The sequence below is a fragment of the Oryctolagus cuniculus genome, chromosome 7 (genome assembly GCF_051225735.1).
Source record: "Oryctolagus cuniculus isolate XC-2025 breed Fujian yellow rabbit chromosome 7, ASM5122573v1, whole genome shotgun sequence".
In the NCBI taxonomy this organism is placed as follows: domain Eukaryota; kingdom Metazoa; phylum Chordata; class Mammalia; order Lagomorpha; family Leporidae; genus Oryctolagus; species Oryctolagus cuniculus.
The window spans coordinates 49,596,590-49,613,698 of NC_142873.1; the positions used below are offsets into that span (position 1 = coordinate 49,596,590).

A 17,109-nucleotide genomic window follows, 5' to 3' on the forward strand; every position below is an offset into this window, starting at 1 on the left:
TCATAAGATCCTGTCTCCAGACTAGTTTGAATCAGCTGATATAATTTTTAAAAAAGGTTTATTTATTTAAAAGACAGAGTTACAGAGAGAGATATCTTTCATCTACTGGTTCAACGTGGTTCAGCAGCCAGGGCTGGACCAGGCTGAAGCCAGGAGCCAGGAGCTTCTTCCAGGTCTCCCACAGGGGTGGCAGGGGCCCAAATACTTGGCCCATCTACTGCTGCTTTCCCCAGAATATTAGCAGTGAGCTGGATCAGAACTGGAGCAACTGGGACATGCTGGTGTCCATATGGGATGCTGGCATCTCAGGGGGTGGTTTTACCTGCTATGCCACATGCTGGCCCCAAAGAGCTTATAAATTCTAAAAAAATTCTGTGTATTTCCTGTAATGTTTGCAGGAGGGATAGACCACAGCTGTGGGATTTGTTTGTTTTATAGTTACTTATTTATATCAAGAACAACAACATTCAGAATAGTTTTATTTCTTTTATCTGTAAAGAAAATATAATAATTTAGAAATTTCTAAAATTTATTTATTTATTTAATTTGAGAGGCAGGGGGACACATTTCACAGAAACAGACCAAGTTCCCCTTTGTTGGTTCTCTTCCCAAATGCCTGCAATGTCCAGGACTGGCCAGGGCAATGACCAGGACTGGGCCAGGACTCAGTCCAGGTCTTGCACGTGAGTGCCAGCGACCCAACTGCTTGAGCCGTGACCTGCTATTCCCATCTCCTGCATTGGCAGAAAGTTGGAAATGAGCAGGGCTGGAACTCGCATTGAGACTTTGTGGAATGGAATGTGGGCATCCCAACCAGTGTCTTTTTTTTTTTTTTAATGTGCTTGTCTCTCAAGGGGACATCACCAGTTTTTGTGGGTGAAATTGTATGTTCTCTGGGATTTACTTTTTTTAAAAAAATATTTTTTATTTATTTTAAAGAGTTACAGAGAGGCAGAGAGAGAGGAGGCACCAGCGGTGTGGCGCAATGGAATAAAGCACAGGCCTCCAGCACTGGCATTCCAGCTAATGGCTGTAACTGTGACTTTCAGATAAATAAATAAATAAATCTTAAAAAAGAAAAGATAAACTTATTTTGATGCAAAAAAGTTTTGACATCCATGCATGATTTATTTTTTTTAAGATTTATTTATTTATTTGAAAGAGTTATACAGAGAGAGGAGAGGCAGAGAGAAAGAGAGAGAGAGAGAGGTCTTCCATCCTATGGTTCACTCCCCGATTGGCCGCAATGGCTGGAGACAGGAGCTTCTTCTAGGGCTCCCACGCGGGTGCAGAGGCCCAAGAACTTGGGCCATCTTTACTGCTTTCCCAGGCCACAGCAGAGAGCTGGATCAGAAGTGGAGCAGCTGGGTCTCAAACTGGCACCCATATGGGATGTCAGCGCTTCAGGCCAGGGCGTTAACCCATTGTGCCACGGAGCCGCCGGTCCCCATGCATGATTTTTTCAGGATATATATTTTCCATGACTTTTTTTGAAGGCTAATCTATATGCAAATATTCCCAAATCAAAAAACAAAAAACAAAAACACAACCCTCATCTGAAATACAACTGGTCCCAAGCATTTAAGATAAAGGATACTCAGCCTTTAATTGAAAGATTTTAAGCTGGAGAAATATGTGATGTGTTTTACATTTTTAAAAAATACTGTTCTGACTTCAGTATGCAGGACAGACAGGAAATGACTAAAGGAAAAGCAGCCCCCAAATTAACAGGGAAGGTACTCAGTGCTCAGCAAGTACTGACTGGTTAAGGTGGTGGCAGCAGAGCCTGGACTTGATGGTGGGATGTGGAAGAAAGGGAGGTATCAGGAATGAATCCCAGGTTCCAGTAGGAGCAAACTGGTGTGCCGTCTCCCAGTGGTGCATGTGTTTGTATATGAAATGGGGTGGGGGAGGGGGAAGAGGAGGGAGCGCGAGCAGGTGTGGGTGCGCTCATGAGGGAAAATACTTATGATAAATGAATCTGGAATTCAGAAAAGTAGTCTGGGATGAAGCTGTACCTTGGGAAGTTGTTGGCATATACAGGTACCATATTTAAAGCAATGGGAGGGGCTGGTGTTGTGGTACAGCAGGTTAAGCATCCATCTGCAACTTCGACATCCCACATGAGGTACATTTTCAAATCTTGGCTCCTTTACTTCCAATCCAGATCCCTGCTAATGTGCCTGGGAAGGTAGCAGAAGATGGTCCAAGGGAGAGCCCCTGTAGTTGTAGCCATTTGGAGACTGAACCAGAGGATAGATCTCTCACTCCCCTTCTGGTTCAGTGACTGCCTTTCAAATAAATAAATAAATCTTTATTTGAAAGTCAGAGTTACACAGAGAGAGGAGAGGCAGAAAGAGAGAGAGAGAGAGGTCTTCCATTTGCTGGTTCACTCCCCAATTGGCCTCAATGGCCGGAGCTGTGCTGATCCAAAGCCAGGAGCTAGGAGCTTCTTCCCAGTCTCACGTGGGTGCAGGGGTCCAAGGACTTGAACCATCTTCCACTGCTTTCCCAGGCCATAGCAGAGAGCTAGATCGGAAGAGGAGCAGCCAGATCTCGAACCAGGGCCCATATGGGATGCTTGTGCTTTAGGCCAGGGTGTTAACCCACTGCGCCACAGTACCGGCCCCAAATAAATAAATCTTTAAAAATAAATCAATCAATAAATAAATGGGGCTGGTGCTGTGGCGCAGTAGGTTAATCCTCCGCCTGTGGTGCTGGCATCCCATATGGGCACCTGTTCTAGTCACGGCCGCTCCACTTCCGATCCAGGTCTCTGCTCTGGCCTGGGAAAGCAGTAGAAGATGGCTCAAATCCTTGGGCCCCTGTACCTGTGTGGGAGACCCAGAAGAAGCACCTGGCTCCTGGGTTCGGATTGGCGCAGCTCCAGCCATTGCTGTCATTTGGGGAGTAAAAGGAAGACCTTTCTCTCCGTCTCTCCCTCTCACTGTCTATAACTCTACCTCTCAAAATAAAATAAATAAAATCTTAAAAAAAAAAAAAAACATGGGCAAGATTTGGAAAACAAGTGAAGCCTCTCTCAGCAGAATGAATAAATATGCTTTTAAAAAATAAATAAATCAGTGGGAACAAGTAAGAGCTTTTTCATTAGATTTGATGAGCAAATTAGATGTAAAATTTAATCTAGTTAAAAAATAAATCATCCTAATTAAAAAAGAAATCTTTGATATTTTGTCTTTATTTTGTTTATTTTTTTTAAAGATTTATTTATGGTTCTGGCACTGTGGCATAGCGGATAAAGCTACTGCCAGCAGTGCTGGCATCCCATATGGTTGCAGGTTCGAGTCCTGGCTGCTTCACTTCTGATCCAGCTCTCTGCTATGGCCTGGGATAGCATTAGAGGATGGCCAAAGTCCTTGGGCCTTTGCACCCACATGGGAGACTGGGAAGAAGCTCCTGGTTCTGGCTTCGGATCAGTGCAGTTCCGGCCATTGCAGCCAATTGGGGAGTGAACCGGTGGATGGAAGACTTCTCTCTCTGCCTCTCCTCCCTCTGTGTAACTCTGCCTTCCAAATGAATAAATAAATAAATCTTTAAAAAAGAGAGAGAGACTTTCCAAACACTGGTTCATTCCCCAGGTGGTCGCAGTGGCCAGAGCTGGGCTGATCCGAAGCCAGGAGCCAGGAGCTTCTACGTGTCTCCCGTGTGGGTGGCAGGGGCCCAAACACTTGGAACATCTTCTGGTGCTTTTCCCAGGGCATTAACAGGTAACTGGATTGGAAGTAGAGAAGCTGGATATGAATAGTCACCCATATGGAATGCTGGCTTTGCAGCTAGCTGCTTAACTCACTACACCAGAACTCCGGCCCTTGACCTTCCCTCTTCGATCTCTCAGTAGGAACCATTTAGGTAGCTATGAAACCATTCTGCAAACGTCTTTTGTTTATTTATTTTTGACAGATAAAGTTAGACAGTGAGAGAGAGAGAGAGAGAGAGAGAGGTCTTCCCTCTGTTGGTTTACCCCCCAAATGGCCACTACAGGCGGATCTACGCCGATCCGAAGCCAGGAGTCAGGTGCCTCCTCTTGGTCTCCCATGCAGGTGCAAGAACTCAAACATTTGGGCCATCCTCCACTGCCTTCCCAGGCCACAGCAGAGAGCTGGATTGGAAGAGGAGCAGCCGGGACTAGAACCGGCACCCATATGGGATGCAGGCACTGCAGGCGGAGGATTAACCTACTGCGCCGTGGCACCGCCCCTCTGCAAACATCTTATGGAATTTTGTGTTTGTCAGAGTGTAGTCATTTCAGAAAATTAGCTCTATGCTGTGTGTTATTGTGGAACTACTGATTTAGGTTTCTAATGAAAAATTTTATTTCTTTCTTCCTTTCTTTTATAGGAATATATTTGTCCCAGATGTGAATCAGGCTTTATTGAAGAAGTGACAGATGATTCCAGGTATTGTACAAGCTCAGGAATAAATCAGGCATTCCGTTAATAAAATTATTGAATTGGTAGACATTTGTTTTATAACTTACACTGTGCTGAGATTAAGGTGGGAGGGAGAGAGAGAAAGGAGGGGAGAGGCGTGAGGGGAGGGCATGCATACACAAGAAGGGGCAGGAGAATGGGAGGGGAAGGGAAGGATAAGTGGGACAGTTTGGAAAGTGATACAACAGTAGGGATGGGCAGGTCCACTGTTCCTGATTATGTGTTGCATTCCTTGGGAACCCCTGTACCATATCAGAGTGAAACTGGTAAATTTCATTTAGTTTGAGATTTGGGGTTCTCTTAGATTATTGGTTGGTTTTTTAGTGACTGCTGTGTTACCTGACAACTCTGAAGGTGTATCACTATTAAATTTCTTTGTTGGGCTGGGAAGTGACTTCTGATCAACATGACTAGCAAGGTAAACAGGCTGCTCTAGCTAGGAAGCTGAGTTGTTACTCTACCTTTGTAAGTCTTGGGTCCTTTGTTCTTATTAATATTATTGCTGTCCAACTTATGCCATTTGCCACCATAAAATTAACATTTGGGTTGGTATTGGTTTAAATTTGTTCTCTTTGTCCTTAGTAAAGAAATGTATAAAACTGATAAAAGGGGAAATACTTTTAGAAAGTGACAATATTATGTATTCCTTATTGGTTATTATGAGTAAAGCTATGAAAATAAATGGTAGAATGGTATTGATATTGCTACTGGTCTTTTTGTTTTTGGTAGACATAATGGCATATTTGTTTTCTTGGGGGGGGGCTGTCTGATTAAACACTGTTAGACAATTGTAGAAGTACTCCTTGCTTAAAAAGAATCTGTAACTGGAATGTCTTAATCTAGGAGTGATTTTGGGGATTTTAATGGCAATAGATAATTCCTTTACTGTTGCTGTTGGCAGAATCTAAAGTTGAAGGTCCTTTCCACAACCAGGGAAAACTACACGTTTTACAGTATGTACTATTAGTTTTACTCTGTTAATGATTGGTGATTATATGTGTAAATGAGCTGGAGCTTCTAGGGCAGTATGCGGCATGATATCTAGTTGGGTCTAGACAGTTCAATGTTGATGTAATAATTTTGGCTTTAAGTAACGCAGTACCAACACTAAACCTATAAGTGTAGCATGATGCAAAATTAGCAATTTTGTGTAAGTGGCTTGCTAACTTGGGATAGCTTTTTATTTGTGCTGTTATAATTGCACCAAATACTTATTTCAGGCATGTATGCTCTGCACGTGTTAAAGAGTGTATCAGTTGTACAGGAGCAGTTTTTTTTTTTTTAAGTTTTTAATAGTACTTCTGGTTTCTTTAGGCAGATAACACTTTTATACAAAGTACAGTTGTAAATGAGGATAATGATTAATTGGAGGATGAATCTTTGTCCAGCAGGGAAAAATGAATTCTGTGGATTATTTTCTCACTCGAGCTACTCATTCTTTTATTTGTGCCTTTGTCTACCAAAGGTTGTCCTGTTACTGGTAATAATTACCAAAATGCAAGGATTGTGTGTTTTGAAAGACATTATCAGTATTTTAAATGAGTGAATTTTTTTCCCTTAAAATCAGTGTTGTAGAGGCAGCATGTGATTCCCTTCTCTATAAACTTTATAAGCATTTGTTGATTGTTTAGCAATTAGAGTGATAAGTAGTTGATGGTAAAAGTTAGTAAGAAGTTCTTGCATGTAAATATTGGGTAATGAGCCCCATCTACTACTAAACATTCCTCTAGAGAGGCACCTTGTAAGTTTTCTTAAGCTTTGTAACATTTCTCAGAACAATGTGGCTGTTTTTATTATCCCTTCTCTATGATAAGCTGTTAAAATATAAAGAGATCTTAAGGAAAAGAAATGCTGAGGGAGTTTCAGGGGTAGTAGAACATCAAACAATAGAGTTGATGATTTCAGTTAGCATAGCTGAATCCCTGAAACCAGGCAGTAAAGGAAGGTCGAAGAGGGGCCAGCACAATGGCTCACTAGGTTAGTCCTCCTCCTGTGGCGTTGGCATCCCACATGGATGGCGGTTCTAGTCCTGGTTGCTCCTCTTCCAGTCCAGCTCTCTGCTGTGGCCCGGGAAGGCAGTGGAGGATGGCCCAAGTGCTTGGGCCCCTGGGAGACCAGGAAGAAGCTCCTGGCTCCGGTTCAGTGCAGCTCTGTCCGTCATGGCCATTTGGGGGGTGAACCAACGGAAGGAAGACCTTTCTCTCTGTCTCTCTCTTTCTCACTGTCTGTAGTTCTATCTTTCAAATTTAAAAAAAAAAAAAAAAAGGAAGGTAGAAGAGCTCAGGAACTTTGTCTAGGCTTGAGCAGTGAGACAGATACACAGTCATTCAACTTTGGTTTTTATGGTATACAGTACTCCAGTTGGTTATTTAGAATAAATGTACAGTTGCTTTTGGGCTGCTGTACACCTGAAGTGATTTTTACAAAAGCATCTTCAACTTCTGAAACAAGTACAAGTATTAAATAGCTTCTAATTATAGAGAATAAGGCCTGAGGATGATCACACAATGAATGGCATTAGCTTTGCGTTTTCCTGTTTGGTTTGACTAACCAGGGTGTGTTTGTTTCCTCCAGGAGCTCAGCACAGTGCTTGGATTTGGTTTCGTAATCCTTAAAAACAAAGTTACTTATAGTAGTTTGTGGACTTTTTATCATTAGATTGTGTTTGCATATATGTTGTATACTTATGCGTGTATCTCTCAATGCTGTCCAGCAGTTCTTGTGATTATTTCTGCCTCCTTTCCCCTGAAGCATTCCCCAGCTTCTTTTCGTCTTTGCAAATTTCATGGGAACAGTGGAGTTTACGTCTCCCCACTCTTCAATGTCTTTTGGAATAGGTAGTTATTTTATCACTTGTATATGTGATATGGAGTTATCAGTACAGGATATGGTATTGTAGGATTTTCAGAGGTGATAGTGTGCCGTGTAATGTAACAAACACTCTTTTGTTCGAGTATGAGTATTTGAGATCTTTGCCCTTTAAATTTGTATTTATGAAAGAATGGAAAGGGGTTGACATGGGTGAGACAACCCATAGGTATTTATAGTATAAAGTAGAATCAAAGTGAGAGTGCAGGGGGGTATGGTGGAGTCTCATTTGGTTGGTGAGATCAGAAAAGACTTAGTGGAGGAGGTAGGATTTGAGCCAGGCCTTGAAGTTTAGGTAGGATAAACTGTCAGAAGAACTACTTTTATAATGGACTAAATGCAGAATACCAGAGCCCTTTCATTTGATTATTCCCCCAAAATCCTAGCTATTGTAACCTCAAATGTTATATACATTTAGTGGTTGACTGTTTTTTTTATGCGACATTATTTTGTTATCACAGCCCCTTTGAAGCTAGGTCAGATTTGAATTGTGTTGCTGGCAGTGGGTCCTCCTTCCTTTAATATAGCTTTCATTTGATATAGCCTTGACTTTGTGCTTTTGTTATGATTTTTTTTTTTGTAGATTGGTCCACTTTGCCAGTTCTTCATCATTTCCTTTGAAGGTGTTGTGTTGGGATGAGTTATTTTTCCTTATTGGGCTTTCTTATTCTGCCATTCTATATTTAGCTTCTGGGAGGGTAGCTTGTTCCTGGGAATAGAATCAGCACTCATTCCTTTTTCTCTTTAGTTTTTTAGGTGGTGGTGGCAGCCGGATAGACAATAGCACATCCACACATTTCGCAGAGGTAAGTTTTTCTTTGGCTGTAAGGGATTCTTTAGGAAATGTGTGAGCGTTAAAATCATGGTAGCCATTCACTTCTCAGTGCAGCAAAACATTTAACTTTTAACTGAATGTGTAAGAAAATGTGGACCAGTAGCCCTTGGAAAGATTTATGTTTTCAGTCGCTGGGGCTTTGGTATGTTACTTTGGATAAACTCTTGATTAGAAGAAAGTAACAGCCTCAAGCTGCACTGTTTTAAGTTCCATATCTGTTTTCTGCTTCTTTATTGTGTATATGGGGTGAGAATAAAAAGCTTGTGCTGTTTTTAAAATAATAGTCCTCAGACTCTGCTTTATTGGCCTGACAGGTGAGGAGCAGGCCAGGATGAGTGGTTCTCAAAGTCATAATGAAGCACAATCCGCAACCTTGTACAGTGCTGGTTTCTAAAGTTTACCTCTGGGCAACATGGTAGTTTGGTATAGGTCAAGGATAAAGTATTTACTTGTCTTTCAGATCCCAAGACAAACCCATATAATTAATTTCTACTTAGTTATGAAATGTGGCATCTGTATTTTTGGGAAAAATACAAATCTTGATTATGATTTAAATAGGTTATTACTGTTTACCCTTTAATTTTGTATTAAATTCAGGATTTTTTTTCCCTCTGTCCATTGACCTAAAATCTCCTGTTTGATTGTCTTATTTATTTTATGACCATTTTAACCATTTTTAAGTGTGCCATTTGGTGGCATTTATGCTGTTTGTATGGGAACCCAGACAGGGCAAACGGGTTCAACCTACAGCAAATACTCACTTGCTTTTCTTTCTATGTGTATACAACCTATTGCTATGCAGCTTCCTTGATTCTAGAAAGCTGATGGATGTTAAAAGAAAAAAAAATAGTTAAATCTCTTAATCAAAATTTCTTTGTGTTTCAGGATCACATTAGCTTTTTCCAGAGATAGCTAATGTGCCTGGGGAATTAGCAGAAATATTTTGCTGTTTCCAATTTTATGTGTAAATTGAAACTGTAGTAGCAGTGTTTTGAATAATGGTGTTCAATGAAAAGTTCATAGAGCTTTAAGTTTCTCTCCTTTAAAATACTCTGAAAATTTTCTTAAGGTCTGTGCTCCTTTAGATTTTGCTGATGTTAGATTTATAGCCAAGGAATTTAATGAATATTTGGTTAATGGTTCTGGTTTTTTTAGGGGTGTTTGCTCTTATGGTCTGTGGCAGTTCCTAATATCTAGTATAAAGTTTTTTTTTTTGTTAACTCTGAATTGCCTAGTTAGATGGGTTCACTAAAATGTAATTCCAGACAGGTTATGTCTTGGAACTCCAATTTTTATTTTCTCATTTTTAAGATTTAATTATTGGCCTGCGCCGCGGCTCAATAGGCTAATCCTCCGCCTAGTGGCACCGGCACACCGGGTTCTAGTCCCGGTCGGGGCGCTGGATTCTTTCCCAGTTGCCCCTCTTCCAGGCCAGCTCTCTGCTGTGGCCCAGGAGTGCAGTGGAGGATGGCCCAAGTAAGTGCTTGGGCCCTGCACCCGCATGGAGACCAGGAGAAGCACCTGGCTCCTGCCTTCAGATCAGCGTGGTGCGCCGGCCGCAGGGCGCTGGCTGTGGCGGCCATTGGAGGGTGAACCAAGGGCAAAGGAAGACCTTTCTCTGTCTCTCTCTCTCACTATCCACTCTGCCTGTCCAAAAAAAAAAAAAAAAAAAAAAAAAGATTTAATTATTTGAAAGTCACTCCCTAAATGGGCTACAACAGCCAGGTCTGGGCCAGGCTGAAGCCAGAAGTCGGGACCTGCATCCTAGATGGCAGGGGCCCAAGTACTTGAGTCACCATCTGCTGCCTTCCCAGGTGCATTACCAGGAAGCTAGATCAGAAGTGGAGTAGCTGAGATTCAAATCAGAATTCTGATGTGGGATTCTGGGCATTACATGCAACAGCTTAACCAGCTGTGCCCCAATGCTAGTCACTATTTTCTCATTTTGATGGATTGAAAACCACTATTTAAAATTCTACTTGCTAGGCGTGGAAGCCTTTACGATTTCAGTATTTTACTCCTTGTATGTGCTGTTCTTGATAGCACAGGTTGCCTCTTACGGGTTATGCATATACAGAAAAAAAATTTCATTTGATTTTCCTTAAGTGTTAGTTCTCGTTTAGGAAATGGAAAGTCAGTTTTATAGGTATGACTCACCAGGAGGAGATGCATTGAGTAAGAAGAAAAATAAATGCAAGCAGTCAGTTTCCTAACTTTAGTAATGCTAAATCTGACACTGATGGCATGAGCTGTCCTTCAGGTGTTAAAGTAATTTTGCTGATTCATAGCCTGTGACTTCATGTTCCTTGGGAGGGACAGGGTTTGCAGCAAGGATGTGACCATGCCCAGTGTTCCCTCTTAGAACCTTGTTATCATACCTCATTCATATTTTATTTTTAAATGATATTTTACATTTCAAAATTAAAGATAATATTACAGAAATTGCCAGTGATTTAAAAAAATTAAGAAATGTATAAGAGTACTTCAAAAAGTTCATAGAGGAATGGCATTTGGCACAGTGATTAAAACACTACTTAGGACCCCCACATCCTACCCCGCTTCCAGTTCCACCTTCCTGCTAATGTGCACTCTGGTGGGCAGCAGCTGATGACTCAAGTTCTTGAGTCCCTGTCCCACAAGGGAGGTGTGGATGGACTTCCTGGATCCTGGCTTTGGCCTGGCCCAACCCTAGCTATTGTGGGTGTTTGGGGAGTGAGCCAGTAAATGGAAGATCTCTCTCTCTCTGCTTGCCTGTCTTTGTTTCTCTACCTTTCAAATAAGTAAAAATAATATTAAAAATTTTAAAGATCATAGAAAATGAAAATTGTAAAAAGCTATTGCATCAAAATAGACATCTTTTAATTCTATTTTAAGCAAGCTTTTAGAAGGACTCTGGTTTATTCAGTATTTTCTACATAGCCGTATGTTAGAAGTTAGGTTAAGAAGCAAATGTCATTGTTGCCTTGCCTGCGGTGAATTTATAATTTAGTTGGGGAGCAAGTGCAAGCACACATGAAAGAAAACAAGGAGGAGTGCAGAGAATATCGTAAACTTCCTGTGGGGCCTATGTAACAGGGGCAGTGGAAAGAAGAGAGCTCTTAGGTGTAAAGGAAGGAAGAGGTCATGTAACATAGTGAGTAAGAACACAGCCTCTAGAATCAGATTACCTGAGTTCAAATCCTGAGTCTGTCACTTAACTGGCTGTGTAACCTGAGAACTACTTAGAATCTCTCTGTGCTTTTCTGTTTCCTTGTCTGTAAAATAAGAAAATAATACCTCACAGGGATGAGTTAATATGCATTTGCTAGGTATGTAGACACCAATGTACCTGTCATATAGTGAGTGCTCAAAAATTTTTAGCCATTACTAAGACATTATAAAGAAGGCAAAAACTGCACTGGAGACTTGAAGAGGAGGTAGAATTTAGATAAGCAAAGATGTGGAAACTATCTCAAAATAGCATTCATAGCTAAGTGGTTTTATGCTCGTATCCCTGGAGAAAAAAACCTTAGCAATAAAATCATGTCAGGTGGGTGTTGTGGTGCTTGTGATGCCTGTGTCCCATATTAGAATGCTGGTTTAGTCCTGGCTCCTCTACTTCTGATCCAGTTTCCTATGAAAACATTCTGGGAGGCAGTGGGTGATGGCTCAAGTGCTTAGGCCCCTGCCACCCACATGGAAAACCTGGATGGAATTCTGGCTTCAGCCTGGCCCAGCCCTGGTTGTTGTGGGCATTCAGGGAGCGAGCCAGTAGATGGAAGAACTCCTGTGTTTATCTCTGTCTCTCTCTCTGTCGTTCTGCCTGCCTTTCTTTCTGTCTCTGTCTCTGTCTCTGTCTCTTTTTTAAAGATGAAATTTATTTATTTGAGAGAGAGAGAGTTACAGAGAGAGGGAGAGACAGAGAAAAAGGTCTTCCACCTGCTGGTTCACTTCCCAGATGGCCCCGACAGCTGGAGCTGGGCTGATCCGAAACCAGGAGCCAGGAGCTTCTTCTGGGTCTCCCACATGTGTGTAGGGGTCCAAGCACTTGGGTCATCTACTGCTTTCCCAGGCCATAGCAGAGAGCTGAATCGGAAATGGAGCAGCCGGGACTCGAACTGGCAGCCATATGGGATGCCAGCACTGCAGGCACAGGCATTACCCACTGTGCCACAGCGCTGGGCCCTATCTCCTGCTTTTAAAGCTTTCATCGTGTGTGTTTTAAGGAATTTGTATCAATAGCTGAATTTTTAAAATACTGCAGGTGTTAGAAGAATCTTAGTCCAAGAGAATTTCTGACACAAAATCTGCAGTGTGGTTTTTTTTTTTTTTTTAATTGGGGATGGAGTGGGAGATAGAGTAAATGGAATGATTGATTTGTGTGTGTGTGTTAGGTGAAGGTGGAGTGGAGAGTTAGATTAGGTGGGATGGGGAGAAGACAGGGGAAAGGAAAGGTTGCCAGTTAAATAGGAGCAATGTTTGAGTAATGTTGAGGGTCAGGAAGGAGTGAATCTAAAAGTGTTGCTGGCAGTGTGTAGAGAGGATACTGCTATTTTGAGGTTCCTAATGATAACCTGGGGAAGTGAGCCCTTAGCTACCTGAGGGTTTCATAGCTTACTTGAAAGCTCCGACCATGACCTGGTGCCAGTGAGACATCTGATCTTAAGAGTCTCAGGTTACTCAAATGGATCACTTCAACACTAGAATGGCTGTGGTCAGATTAGCAGAAAACAAGATAGATGTCTTTCTGGAAAAGAGAGCTCCCAGGTATGTGCAAGAGGACGGGGTGCTCTGAGCAGTCTAATTTGTGTTTATTTAAATAAAATTTGTTTCTGTTATATAAGAGAATAAAAAGATACTATAAATATCTTGAGTCTCACTATTCTAAAACTCCCTTTCTCCATACATTTACTTTCTGGTTTTGTCCTGAGGCATAGATATTGAAAGATATAACATTAAGAACATTTTTTAAAAATGAAAAAATTCCCATATTTTCATTACCTTCTTATAGCTTTATTTCTTTTTGACATAAAACTTCACATTTTTCATATGAATGTCTCATAACTGTTTTTAGTTGCAGTCATAGAGTGTACCATATTGCATTTCTACTTTTAAAATATATTTAGCATTATGTCATGAATTTTTTCTTGCCTCTGTCATAAGAATTGCATATTTATGACTTCATATTCTTTTCTGTCCACACTACATTTATTAAGCTGTCATTCTGTGTTGGAGATGTTTAGTTATTTGTGATGGTTGATCATTGGTCCTGCCATTTTCCTCCACCTCTGGATCTGGAACATATGGAGAAATAGAACAGAAACCAACAGATGGGAACAGGCAATGTGGCTCAGCAGGGTCAAACTGCTGCCGATGATTAGGCATCCTGTAATGGGCGCTGGTGCCCACTTCCAATCCAGCTCCCTGCTAATGTACCTGGGAAAGCAGTAGAGAAGGCTGAAGTGCTTGGGCCTCTGATGCCCATGTGGGAGACCTGAGTCGAGTTCTGGACTCCCAACTTCAGCCTGGCCCAACTCTGGCCACTGGGTCAATTTGTGGCGTGAACCAGCAAATGGAAGATCTCTGCATCTTTGTCCCTCTCTTCCTCTCTGTAACTCTGCCTTTCAAATTAAATAAATAATCTTAAAAAAGAAACCAGACAGATGGAAATAAAAATCTCATTTTTCTTCAGCTGAGTTGGCAAGCACAATTGAGCTGTGGTCTAATGGACTCCCTAGTTTATCCAGGATGGCCCACCTGAGAATTAGAGGGTGCAGGGCAGATGAGAGTCACGTTTCAGTACCTAAGCTCCATCTGCTAGGGAAGTGTGAATCCGTGGAGATTAGGCTCTTGCTGCTTACCAACCAGATAGTCATTTCTCGGTGGGGATAAGGGACGAATGAAGAAAAAAGAGATCTGATTCTTCGTTCTCCTCCTTACCACTTAAACCTGAGGTGGTTGTGGGAGGAGATTCGTACTCTGGGGGGTGGGGGGGGGCAGTTTTGTGTCTGCCTCAAGAAGACCCTTTCCAGTGTCCACTCTTGCTTTCCGTGTGTGCTCCTGGGACTGGGAGGAATGTCAGCTTTTCCCTGCTGAACACTGAAGTGATCGAGAACAATACGAAAATAAATTGTTGGCCTAAATAGTTGTTGATACTCTGTTTTTGATCCTTAAATGGCAATTTTAAATGATTCAACCTAATAAAAAGAAGTTAGTGTGGAGCCAGCTTTCCCCTCTCCTTTGCCTGTTGCCATTCTTCATAGTCCCTGCCCTTGAAGGTCAGGTAGAGGTAGATTAGGTTCTTTGAGCAGCTACACCCCGGGTTGGGTCTTTAAGGTTGAATTGATTTAACCAAATCTTTCATGTTCACTCCCCAAATAATCATAATGGTCAGAGCTGAGCTGAGCTGAGCTGAAGCCAGGATCCAGGAGCTTCTTCTGGGTCTCCCACATGGGTACAGGAGCCCAAGGACTTGGGCCACCCTCTGTTGCTTTCCCAGGCTTGTTAGCAGGGAGCTGGATTGCAAGCAGAATAGCTGGGACTCTGATACATATATTTAAACTTATTTAGGAAAAGGTGCTTTTGAAAATTCTGCTTATGACACAGTGTGTACATTATAAGAGGGCAGAGATTATGGCTATACATCACGTTTGCCTTGTTAGTAGCATTTGAATACTTTGTATTCTTGCAAAATTTAGAAATGTCCCATGGTGTTAGTCATAGTTTTGAGATTAAAAACTTTTTTTTTTTAAACTTGAGAGGTAGAGAGGAAGAAAGAGCCCTTGCCTACTGGGTTACTCCCTAAATGCTCACAATGGCTGAGGCTGGGAGCCAGGAACTCCATCCGTGTCTCCCACATGGTGGCAAGAACCCAGTTACACTTGAGCTACCACCACTGCCTCCCAGTGTCTGTCTTAGCAGGAGGCTGGAATTGGAGCCAGAGCCAGGCATTGAACCCAGTCACCCTGGTGTGGGATCTGGGCCTCTCAATTGGTGTCCCAGCCAAATACCCACTCTTGAGATGTTTCTTGAGGGCCTGCTCTCCTAAATTCAGCCTATTATAAACCTCTTGATTTCTGTTTACCTTTTGAGCCTATGTTCTAGGCACCCCAGAGCTAATTTGAGGGTGAGCTCTATTTTTATTTTTCTTTCAATATCCCACTGTTCCTATTCTGCTGGTCATTCTAAAGCTGCTTGATTTAAAAAAAAACGAAAACTGTAAATTTTTCCTCAATTTATTGAGCAAACTATTTTCTAGATAAAGACCTTTTAAATTGCAGATCTTTTAAATTATACTCTTTGTGTTCAGATTTGTAATACTTTGTTCAACCTTCCATTCAACTCCAAATAGAAGCTTTATTTCTGTGGCATATTGGCTCCCCATGCTTCTTAACTTGTTTGTTAGTATGTACTATGGCCTTTCTCCAGATGCAGGTACAGTCTTAGGTTCCAGTGTCTGAAATCTGGCTGCAGAGTAAGCCCCTACAGAAATTTCTCATGGGTCCACATACAGTTCAAAATAAGATAAACAGGAGCTTGGAACAGCTAATTTAATGCCATTTGACTCATCTTCCAATGGCAGTTTAAAAGGTGTAATTCCTCAATAAGCATGCTAATTATGATATAATTATCTTCCAAATTGCAGTACTTTGAATGTGAAGATGCACTGAAAACAATAAAAATTATTTTTAAAAAATTTTTGACCAAAATATTTGTTTTATTATATTGGTGAACTTGTTAAATAATTCTGTTCAAATACCTCAAACATAAAATTCTGAAAAATTAAAAAAAAAAACTTAGATTCTCAAAATCTGACAAAGGGTCAGGCATTTAGCCTGGTGGTTAAGATGCTGATATCTCATATTGGAGGGCCTGGATTTAATTACCCCCTCTGGCTCCTGTTTCTAGTTCCCTACTAATGTGGACTCTGGGAGGCAGAAGTAATTGGGTTCTGTGGGAAACCTGGGATGAGTTCCCAGCTCCTGGCTTTGGTCCTCTTACCCAAAGCTGTGGTGGGCATCTGGGGAGTAAACCAATGGATGGAAGATTTCTCTGTTTTTTTTCTCTCAAACAAATAAATAAAAATGAAAAAATAAAAAAGACATGCTGGGATTCATAGTTAATCAAATAAATGAAAAGAATTTTTTTTAAAGATTTATTTATTTGAAAGGCAGATTTAGAGAAGATAGGGAGAAACACAGAGAGAAAGAGGTCTTCCATCCATTGGTTCCCCCCCACCCCAAATGGCTGTAATAGCTGGGGCTGGGCCAAGCCAGAGCCAGGAGCTTCATCTGGGTCTTCCACACAGGTTCAGGGGCCAAGGACTTGGACCATCTTCACTGGTTTCCCAGGTGCGTTAGCAGGGAGCTGGATGGAAGTGGAGCAGCTGGGACTTGAACTTGTGCCTTTATGGGATGTTAGCATTGCAGGCGTCAGCTTAACTCACTACACCACAGTACAGGTCCCAGAAATGCAAATTATAAGAACCCTAAACCTGACAGAAATAAGAAAAAATTACTGATCAATATCCCCTCCTGAACATAAGATGTAAGGATTCTATACAAAATTTTATTATTTTATTTTAAAGATTTATTTATTTGAAAGAGTTACACAGAGAGAGAAGAAGCAGAGAGAGAGAGAGAGAGAGAGAGAGAGAGAGAGGTCTTCTATCCGCTGGTTCACTCTTCAGTTGGCCACAATGGCTGGAGCTGTGCCGATCCGAAGCCAGGAGCCAGGAGCTTCTTCCGGGTCTCGCACATGGGTGCAGGGGCCCAAGGACTTGGGCCATTTTCTGCTGCTTTCCCAGGCTATAGCAGAAAGCTGGATTGGAAGTGGAACAGCTGGGTCTGGAACTGGCACCCATATGGGATGCCAGCACTTCAGGCCAGGGCATTAACCCACTGTGCCACAGTGCCAGCCCCCTCTATACAAAATTTTAGCAAAAAGAACCAAAGGCTCTATTATTTCCAAGAATAA

At 41.7% G+C, this 17,109-nt stretch overlaps 1 protein-coding gene across 4 annotated transcripts in view; it reads left to right on the top strand.

The window, feature by feature from the left end:
- The window catches only part of RNF115 (ring finger protein 115), an 84,479-nt gene that overhangs the window by 35,806 nt on the left and 31,564 nt on the right, over window positions 1–17,109 (top strand). For 2 of the 4 annotated variants that reach the window (XM_089300062.1, XM_008264550.5), the window contains exons 2-4: window positions 4,360–4,418; window positions 5,353–5,404; window positions 8,068–8,125. In XM_089300062.1, the coding sequence (XP_089156188.1) occupies window positions 4,409–4,418; window positions 5,353–5,404; window positions 8,068–8,125 (120 nt within the window). In that variant the 5' untranslated portion in view covers window positions 4,360–4,408. The remainder of the gene's footprint in view (window positions 1–4,359; window positions 4,419–5,352; window positions 5,405–8,067; window positions 8,126–17,109) is intronic. The other 2 variants (XM_002715649.6, XM_089300063.1) reach the window with 2 other exon arrangements.